Source organism: Magnolia sinica, chromosome 15 (assembly GCF_029962835.1).
Source record: "Magnolia sinica isolate HGM2019 chromosome 15, MsV1, whole genome shotgun sequence".
Classification (NCBI taxonomy): Eukaryota; Viridiplantae; Streptophyta; class Magnoliopsida; order Magnoliales; family Magnoliaceae; genus Magnolia; species Magnolia sinica.
In genome coordinates this window covers 16,004,933-16,015,411 of record NC_080587.1, presented here as the reverse complement: position 1 = coordinate 16,015,411, position 10,479 = coordinate 16,004,933, and the positions used below count along the sequence as shown (strand labels likewise).

Sequence of the window (10,479 nt, the reverse complement as noted above, 5' to 3'; positions counted from 1 at the left end):
TCCCTTCATCTGGGTCTTTATGACCTAATCAACGGATTGGATGTCAAATAAACAGTACACCGAGCCTTAGGAGGATTTAAATGATGGATATCCAATCACTATTGTTTTTCTGTGGTGTAATCCACTTGAGATTTATATCCCTTCCATTTTTGGGATAGAGACATAAAATGTTATTTAAAAATGGATGAAAGGAATGGATGAAACACATGCATCATGGTGGGGCCCACAGAGCACCGACCACCAGCTCCGGGGCTAGTGTCAGGGGGAGTAGCCAATCCGTTTCCGCCAGATACACGCGGATTGCGCACAGAGTAGCGTATTGAACTGTGCTACCCACACCGTGGTGTATATACGTTATCCACGCTACCTATCCTTAGAGTTGAAAACTTCCTACGACCCATAGAAGTTTTGGATCAGGCTGATATTTGCGTTTTCCCTTCGTCTATGAATGAGTGACAGTATAAATAGGTTGATGACAAATAAATATCACTGTGGGCCTTAGGAAGATTTCAACCGTGGATGCCATTATCCCACTGTTTTCTGTGGTGTGGTCCACCTAAACTTTGAATATGTTTCAATTTTGGGCTAAAGAACAAAAATAAACAGGTAAAACGAATGAACAGAATGGATAATACACATACATCACAGTAGGTCCCACCGAGTTTACTCACTACAACTAGGGTTTTGAGCTGGTACTACCCGCTTTCCCACGCAGCTCCAGATGTTTTCTGCTGGCATTGGTTTGAATGAAAAGTTGAATGCGTACGGACTAAATTCTGTGGGGCCCACTGTCATTCTTGTATTTGATCCACTCCGACCATTCATTTTAATAGATTATTCTAGGTTTTGAGATGAAAAAATGAAGTGAATGGAAATCTCAGGTGGACCATGTGACAGGAAACAGTATGAATTGAACGTTTACAGTTGAAAATTTATTGGGGCCACGGAAGTTTTAGATCTGATATTTTTTTATTTCCTTTCATCCATATATTTGCAATCTTATAAATAGGTTGGATGGAAAATAAACATCACTATGGGACGGAGTGGATAAACCACGTGAATTCAAGGTGGCTAACTCAGTACGCAATCCGATGATTTGCTTCGGACACGTATAGCAGCACTGAGCCATTTGGTGCAGGGTCACCACCAAATTCGCGGCGATTTCTCACCCATCCGGAGGGAGAGAGAAGAGAGGGGAGAGAGAATCAATGGCGGATGCAGTTGCCTCCGTTCTTGTTCAGCTGATCTTTGAAAGGGTCTCTTCCTCCATCTCACAATCCGTTGGATTAATGAAGAGCGTTGAGAAAGAGCTGATAAAGCTCTCGACCACGCTCTCCAGCATTCAAGCAGTATTGAAAGATGCAGAAGAGAGGCAGACCAAAGAAGAAGCTGTGAGGATTTGGCTGACAAAGCTCAAAGACATAGCGTATGATGCTGAAGACCTCCTCGACGAGTTCATATTCAAAGCCAAACGATCCAATCCCGACGGAGATACCCAGGTTTGCAAATTCCTGTCCTGTTTTTCCTCCACGGATGTTGTTTTCCGATATAAGATGGGGTATAGGATAATGGAGATTAGGGAGAGATTAGATGAGATTTCTAGAGATTGTGATGTTTTTAGGTTGAGAGCAGGGGATGGAGATGGGTTTGTCAGGATTCGAGATGGGCAGCGGACTACTAGCTCTTTGATGAATGGGGCAGATGTTTTTGGTAGAGAAGACGATAGGCAGAAGATGTTTGATTTGTTGGTGTTCGATGAATGTAGCGGCAGGGATGGTATTTCTGTTGTTTGTATTGTAGGTATGGCGGGTATTGGGAAAACCAGCCTTGTGAGGCTGTTGTACAATGATGAGAGGGTGAAGGAGCATTTCGAGCTGAGGATGTGGGTCTGCGTGTCGGAGGATTTTGATGTGAGGAGGGTGACAAGGGCGATTGTAGAATCAGCTGCTGAGAAGAGTCCAGAGGCCACAGAGCTCGATCCACTACAGCGCTCTCTTGAGAAGATTTTGTATGGGAGAAGATTCTTACTGGTGTTAGACGATGTGTGGAGCGAGAGCAGTGCTGATTGGGACATGCTACGGGCCCCTTTTCGTGCTGGGGCCTGGGGAAGTAAAATCATCGTAACTACTCGAAGCGAGAGAGTCTCATCAATCATGGGCACCGTCCCTTCTTACCATTTGGACACTTTGTCTGATGATGATTGTTGGTTGTTGTTTAGGCAATGTGTGCTTGCAGAGGGGAGTTTGGATGTGCCTGAAAATCTGGAAGCAATTGGTAAGGAAATAGTGAAAAAGTGCAGAGGTTTGCCTTTGGCAGTGAAGACACTCGCAGGTCTCTTGCGTTGCAAAGTCGATGAAAATGAGTGGAATATTGTGTTGAATAGCGAAATATGGGATTTACCCGCGTACAGTAACGACATCTTGCCAGCTCTAAGTCTTAGCTATCATCATCTCCCTGCCTATCTGAAACCATGCTTTGCATATTGCTCTATTTTTCCAAAAGATTATGACTTCGGAAAGGATAAACTGGTACAGTTATGGATGGCAGAAGGATTCCTTCTGACTCAAGGGAGGAAACAAATGGAAGATATAGGCGGTTGGTATTTCGATGATTTGTTGTCAAGGTCCTTCTTTCAGTACTCTCATAACAATTGGGAAGACCAGTCCGTATACAAGATGCACGACCTCATTCATGATCTAGCACAGTCTATTTCGGGTGACGAGTGTTTTAGAATGGAGGATCAGGGACCGTTTAATATCTCTGAAAGGGCCCGCCATTCGTCATTGCTTTGTGATGTTAACAAGCCATTTAACTTTGATGCTTTTTATAAATCTAAAGGCCTGCGCACATTATTGTTTCTTGTTGTGGGGGGATATCTCCCTCACACTATTAACTTGCAAGTCACAATCCCTCGCGATATGTTCACGAAGTTAAGATGCCTGCGGGTGTTAGATTTGAGCAACAGTAACATTGTGGAGTTGCCCAATTCTATTGGTAGTTTGAAACATCTGCGCTACCTCAATCTCTCTCGGGGTCGTTTCAAAAGGTTGCCTGAATCAATTGGCCACCTTTACAATTTACAGACCTTGGAACTCATGAACTGCTCTGAGCTCTATGAGTTACCCAAAGGCATTGTGAAACTCATGAAGCTACGCCATCTTGGTATGCATACAAGAATGATGAACTCTAGCCCTCGATTGGTATCCATGCCACCGGGAATTGGGAAACTAGCCGATCTTCGAACACTGTCCTTATTTGTTGTGGGCAAGGAGAGTGGAAGTGGGATACGAGAGTTAAAGAACATGATGAATCTTAGAGGTTCCATTTGTATTTCAAAACTCGAGAATGCAAGCACCGCCAAGGAGGCTGATTTGAAGAGTAAGCAACACCTTCATGAGTTGGAGTTGCAATGGAGTCTGGACTACCTTGTTGATGACGTGCAAGCCGAGGAGGTACTAGAAGGCCTCCAACCGCACATCAACCTCAAAATGCTTAGCATATTTCAGTATGAGGGGACTAAATTTCCGAGTTGGGTGGGGAATCCTTCATTTTCCAAACTCCAAACAATTAACATCTTCAATTCTACAAAGTGTGAATGCCTCCCTCCTCTTGGGCAGCTAGTTGTTCTTAAGGATCTGTACATACGTGGAATGCATGCGGTTAAAAAGGTGGGTGTGGAGTTTTGTGGTGCTGGCAATGTGAGCATGTTTCCTTCACTAGAAACACTAGAGCTTATGGACATGCCTAATTTGGATGAGTGGACCGGCGTGGAGGAACGTGACTTCCCTTGCCTCCAAGAACTTGACGTTATAGATTGCCCCAAGTTGAAAGCATTCCCTTATCTCCCTCCTACCCTAAGAAATTTGTCAATTTCAAATTGTGAGGGATTAACTGCTCTTCCCAGGCTCCCTTCTCTTTCTAGTTTGGAATTGAATGGATGTGATGAAGCAATATTTAGGGAATTGTCGTTCCTTACCTCTCTTTCTTCCTTGAGTATTTCCGGGTTTCAAAATCTAAAGTCCTTGCCCAGTGGGTTATTACAGTCCCTAATTACTCTCAAGAAGTTGTACATTGCCAATTTCCATGAGCTCATGACACTCCAAGAGGCCGATTTGAAAGGCCTCACTTCTCTCGAAAGTTTGGTAATTTCTCATTGTCCCCAACTCACAAGCTTGCCAAATGAAGGGCTGCCAGCCACACTTAAATCTATTCATTTCAATCAGCTTGATAATCTCAAGACCCTGCCCAAGAAGCTGCAAAACCTTGTTTCTCTCCAAAAATTCGAAATTTGGCATTGTACACAACTCCAGTCTTTGCCAGAGGAGGGTCTGCCGATGGCGCTTCAAAATTTTCATGTTCTCGACTGTCCCTTACTGAAGGAACGGTGCCAGAGGGAGGCAGGTGAAGATTGGACGAAGATAGAACACATCCCGTACATAGAAATTGATGGGCTATGGATTTCTCCAAGTTGAAGAACATGTTTTTGGCGTTTTCCGAGAAGTGGAGGCTTATTTCATATGAGGTACAACTCAATATCTCAACTTAAAATATTATTTGCAATTTTTAGCCTTTTTAATTCGGATGAATTCGCTGTTGGCATGCATATGAATCTCTCTAATGTATTAGTTATGCTCAGTTGTGATGGATCGACAGTTGAGGTACATATTCCTAATGAACTCCAACAAAGGATGTGAGTACTGTTGCATGCATATGTGTCAAATTTCTTTGATGCATGCCATTCCAAACATTGGAACTGTGTCTCTGATGTGCATTGAACATAGCCTGAAAATCACACTGATTGGATGATCTGAAGGGGCTGTTTGATTTTCTCATTTCATTTGTAATTAAGAAAAAATAAGAGTAAATAGGTAATAATTATTTTCAAGTGTAATTATGGCTTGCCTTCCAAGGTGATGTTGACGGCTACTGTCTTTCAAAACTTTTGGTCACATAACCCAAGGAAAAAAGCTTTAAATTTGTGGGAGGCAGATCAGGGAACAGTGAGAATTGAATGCCTACACTTAACTTCTAGGGGCCCCAGAAGTTTTGGATCAAGCTGATATTTTTGGTGGCCCTTTATCCATGACCATGTGACCTTATGAACAGGTTGGATGACAAATAGACATCACCGTGGGCCCTAGGGAGGATACAACTTTCAACGGTCAACGGCTTTATGACCACTGCTTCCTGAGGTGTGGTCCAGTTGGAATGTTTGGTGGGTCTGTTTGTGTAGGTGACCAGCAGGTGGGATTGTGTAGACAACTCGACTTGATATCCAGCTGGGTTTTGTCAACTAGAAGACCCAACTGATTCTTTATATAACTCGACCTTATTATTTAATAATAAATAAAATTAATTGGACAATATTTGGTGTAGTATTTAAAATATTTTATTCATTGGAAAACATTTGGCATATTATTTGAAATATTTATTTAATAAAAATCTAGAATGTCTAAAACCCAAGACTAGGTGAAACATTTACAGGATCGGACCAACCTGATTGATGGATTAGATCTTGCACAGACATGGATAAAGGGGATCCACAGATATCAGTTTGATCCAAAACTTCTATGGCCCCCAAGAAGTTTCCAATGGTAGGCGTTCACATCCCTTTGTTTCCTGTGGCGTAGATCTGCCTCAATTTTGGGCTTATGCCCTAATATGAGGAGGTAAAATGAATGAACAGCATGGATTATACACATATATAATAGTGAGCATCACAGTTTTTGTTCACAATCCATTTTCTGCCTCGGTTCTAGTGACAGTTTTCACCCAAACAAACTCCCTGTCAACGTCAACTTTGATATTGCTGCTGCAATTACAAAATGTAAGTAATGATAACCTATTCACATGTAATAGAAAAATCAAACACCCCGTAGTTTATTAGATACACTTTAGCATGTCAGATTGTAAGTTAGTGAGGGTACTTTTTGGGATATTTGCTTTTTTAACTTAATATTTAAAGGAGAAGAGGAACTCTCTCTCTCTCTCTCTCTCTCTCTCTCTCTCTCTCTCTCTTCTGTGGTTGTGGGTCAGTGGACTTTGTGCGGGCAGGTGGGATTGTGTAGACTCAACTCAACTTGATATCCAGCTGGGTTGTGTTGATTGGAAGATCCAACTGACTCTTTATATGACTCGACCTGACTATTTAATAATAAATAAAATTAATTGGAAAATATTTGGCATAGTATTAAAAATATTTTATTCATTGGAAAATGTTTGGCATAGTATTTAAAATATTTTATTTATTGGAAAATATTTGGCGTAGTATTTAAAATATGTATTTAATAAAAATCTAGAACTTCTAAAAAAAGCACTTCAACACAAATGGAGGACTCGTTGAAAGCGTCGCCCACCAATAGTGGGGGTTGAGGGGTTCGAATCTGATGTAGAGCTGGTCGTGGACAGTTTCATGGCCAAGATTGGATTAAAAAAGGCACGGTCGACGACAGAAGTGATTCCGAAACTTCTCCCATGGCTTAGTATCCCTATTTAAAGGATTGCGAACTTGTTTATTTCATTCATCAATCAAATTACGAATTTTATAGAATTTATTTATATTTTTCTTGCTTTTTCCTACTAAATCGCGGTCAAGTTGACTCATCTGAATTTCAAGTTGACTCAGCTAGTTTTAGAACTATGGTGTAGACACATATCGATTGCCATTCTGCTATTGCTTTTCATTGTTAGATTGGTTGGTCCCATGGATTATTCATTTGTGAGTGAATACATAATCAGTGTACTTCCAATGATTTTCTTTGAGGGACCTTGCTTTTCGTGGACCTCATATTTCAAACCGCAGGAATGTGTCACGTTTCGAGTAATTAAGCTCCTTACAATGCTTTCGAATCCACATGTTATGAATGCATCAATTCCCCTGCTTTTAACATGAATATGTTCTCTTCTTTATGATTATTTCTAACACATGCGTAGAGTCAAATGCCGTTTATCTCAGATGCACTGAATGCAAAGCTCATGAATTGATAATCTCTCATGGGCTTTGCTAATCACACACACATGTGCAATAAAGCTCACGTACACACCACAAGTGCTAGCAAGGCACAAATGTGCGAGATCTAATCCATCAATCTGGTTGGTCCGATCTTGAACATGTTTTTCATATATATAGGGAAATGATTCTATGCGCTCGACCTCATGGCAACTTCCCATGAGGTCGAGCTGTGTGACCGTGATGCGTGTCTAACATCTACCCCATCATTCAGATGCACCATTCCATGGTGGGCATTGGTCTTAAAAATCAAGTCAATCCATGACTTGTGTGGGCCACACCATATACAAAAGTTGAGAGGGGTTACCCTCCCATTAAAACATTCATAATCATTTTTTGTGAGATGTGGTTCACAAATCCAGCTCATCAATTATGTGTGTCCCACTTGGATGAGGGGTCAGACCAAGTTTCAGACGCATCCAAATTTCAGGTGGGCCCCACCAAGTGCTTTTATAGGTTTTAGGTATATCTTCATATGATTTTAGATGATATGGCCCACCTGAGTTCTGTATATGGCTGATTTTTGGGATATCCCATAATTTAAAGGGGACCCATCAAATGCATGGTGTTGATATTCGACACACATCACAGTGGGGCCCACACAGCTCGACCTCATGGGAAGTTCCCACGAGCTCGACCGCATAGAACCATTTCCCACACACACACACACACACACACACACACACACATACATACATACATATATATATATATATATATATATATATATATATATATATATATATATATATATATATATCTAAACATGTCTGGGCTTTGCAAAGCTCATCTTCCATATAACCTTTTTTAACCTTTGTTGTTCTATAAAGTGTAGGGATAATAATACATGTGAACATTCACATGCTTCGTATCAGCAGCTGCTACGGCTTATCGAAGAAGTGGGGTTGTTTGCCACTTCCATCGGTTGCGAGGGACATCACCTTATTGCATAATTATTGATCTCAACCATTAATTGTAATTACATTTTACTGAAGAACTTATTCTAGATGAACGGACTAGTTGTTTCATGTGGTTTGCAAAATCCTATGTTGCAATGAGTTGTGGGAAGACGTGCAGCTCATTAGCAGAACCGTCGATACATCGAGGATGACAAATCGTGGCACCTCAGCAGTCTTTGTGCTTTTCTTTTTTTTTTCTTTTTCTTTTTTTTTTGCGTAAGGTAATTTCCTTTATATGATATTTGAAATGATTGATTTATTTATATCTTGCAGTTATCTGAGAAGAATTACAGGGTCATAAACGTTCCTCACAATTAGGGTTGGCAATGGGCTGTCCAGCCCAGCCCAGACTGGACAGTGGAAGCCCGGCCTTATAGGGCCAAGGCCTAGGCCCCTAAACTTGGCATGTGAGCCTGGACTTCGGCCAATGATAAATGGCCTAGACTCGGACAATGTGTCGTCCTAGTCATTATGTGGGCCACTGTTATTGACAGCTTAACATTTGATAATAGTTCTCAGTGAATGAGTTGGACCTGTTCTTTGATTTTTGGCTAAATTACATCTGTTGCTTGTTTTCTTTCGTTGGGTTCCTTTTCAGTGAACAAGTCTGGGAAGTCAAAGATGTCAGTTGCTGTTGGTTCGGAATGAAAAGAGTTGATATGATATTTATAGCTGATACATGTGCTTAGGCAGTGAGGTTGTGTATGGAGACACTACTGGATCATATTCTGATAATTAGTTCAATAGAGAAGAAATGATGAATTTGTTGTTACACCAATATCATTTGAAAATGACATAATTGAAATTTAGGGCTTGATTATTTATTCATGAGTACCTAATAGCTTTGCAATTTGGTATCTCTTCCACTTTATGGAACTTGTTTTGGCAATTTTATTTTTTATTTTTATTTTATTTTTTACACACACACCTACACCACATACACTCACACGCACACCCGCATCTCATGGGCACTCAATCTCATGATCTCACTGTTGAAACAGAGTCTGTCTACCACTGAGCCATGGAGCTGGACCCTATTGTAATTTGATTTTATTTTCATCAAAACATAGCATTTCGGTAACCATTTGCTGCATGTGATTAGGCATGCAAACCCATGAAGTGAGGGTTAAAGAGTTTGAAGGTAGAGTGCATTTACAAGAGCTTGTTATTATTTTGGCTGTACTTTTTTTCCCCCTAATGCTATAATGATATATCGTGGATTTTGTTTTTCAGTAGATTTAGTTGTTAGCCAATGGAGGCAAACCCTAGTGGAGGTCCCACGGGATGGCATTGTGTTCTACAGTAGGGCTCTCATTGAGTACCTAGACCGGCGTGTAGCAGATGGACCTGATCCAATTATAATGGGTTGGGGTCCCATCTTTTGGACCCATTAAGCAATTGGGTCGGTTTTTACTCATACATTTTGGACCCAGTTAAAAATCAGTTCTAGTTAGAACTTGGATGTAGTTGGGTTCAGGTTGGATCCATGTAATGTAATGGACTTAGTTAAAGTTGGGTTGGGTTGGGTTGGGTCAGTTGGTTCTCCTAAGTCATTGGGAATGCGCCTCTCCTCTCTCACCTTCTCCAACTCTCCCTCTCCCACCTACTCCTACTCTCTTTTCACGCTTTTATTTTCTCTTCCAGAGAAAAAAAGAGAGTTCTATGGATGGGCTTATCGGGACAAATGAGAGCCTTTTCATGGGCCCTTGTGACAACTATCCCGAGTGATATTTTTACTGATCATTGATGATAGTTGCACATTCATGTAATTAGTTTTTACAATGCATTACCAAATTAATTTGTGACCCTTTCTTGTTTGGTAAAGTAATTAGTCATGGCATTCAAATCTATTGTTGTGGACCTCTATGAGGACCACAAATTCTGTATAAATAATTTCGATGATTGGCCTAGATTAGTCTGAGTTATGTTTGATGAGGAAGATGTATCTTGCACATTGAAAACTATCCCAAGTGAACCAAATTTAGAGGATGAGAATCAATAATATATACATGGATGTGGATTGCGTACAACTGGGCATTGGATGCACCCAGTCCAGGACTAATGAAAAAGCCCCATGTGCACATGAGACCTATAATAAAAAGGACAATCATTGTGTTATGGAGGAAATCTTTATTTTTCATTTTGGGTCTCACACCTGTACATGCCGCATATGATGCTTTTTCATTGGTGTTGGATTAGGTGCATTCATTGCCTTACTGGACACAGTCTAGGTTCATTTATGACTCTGAGCAACTTGTATCTTTTGAACATTTTTGCCAGAGAAGTTAGTTGGAGATGGCATTCAGAAGGAAATGGGAATCTAGCTCTTCAACCCAACAATGGCATTTTTGTCCTTTCCATCCAAACGCGTATAGCCCCTCCCAGTGGTATGCTTTATAAATCTATAAATTGGGGCACATCATAGAAAACCATGAACAACCACCCAAAGAGCTCCACATTCACGTGGAGCATCTAATTTTGATGGTAGGTTCAACCTGATTTTTGGGGTAA

General features: G+C 40.9%; 1 protein-coding gene across 2 annotated transcripts; it reads left to right on the top strand.

The window, feature by feature from the left end:
• Positions 1 to 1,080: 1,080 nt before the first annotated feature.
• Positions 1,081 to 8,818, top strand: LOC131227311 (putative disease resistance protein RGA3). 2 transcript variants are annotated; one of them, XM_058223083.1, is made up of 2 exons: positions 1,081 to 4,522; positions 7,840 to 8,818. In XM_058223083.1, exon 1 carries the CDS (start codon positions 1,209 to 1,211, stop codon positions 4,470 to 4,472), a length of 3,264 nt encoding a protein of 1,087 aa, XP_058079066.1. In that variant the 5' UTR covers positions 1,081 to 1,208; the 3' UTR covers positions 4,473 to 4,522; positions 7,840 to 8,818. The 2 variants fall into 2 exon arrangements, with proteins under 2 accessions (XP_058079066.1, XP_058079065.1); XM_058223082.1 differs by having other exon boundaries at positions 1,082 to 4,522; positions 7,845 to 8,818.
• Positions 8,819 to 10,479: the final 1,661 nt, after the last annotated feature.

Bases quoted from the DNA above. Each gene is read 5' to 3' on its own strand.
- LOC131227311 (XM_058223083.1), top strand. From the start codon at position 1,209: ATGGCGGATGCAGTTGCCTCCGTTCTTGTTCAGCTGATCTTTGAAAGG.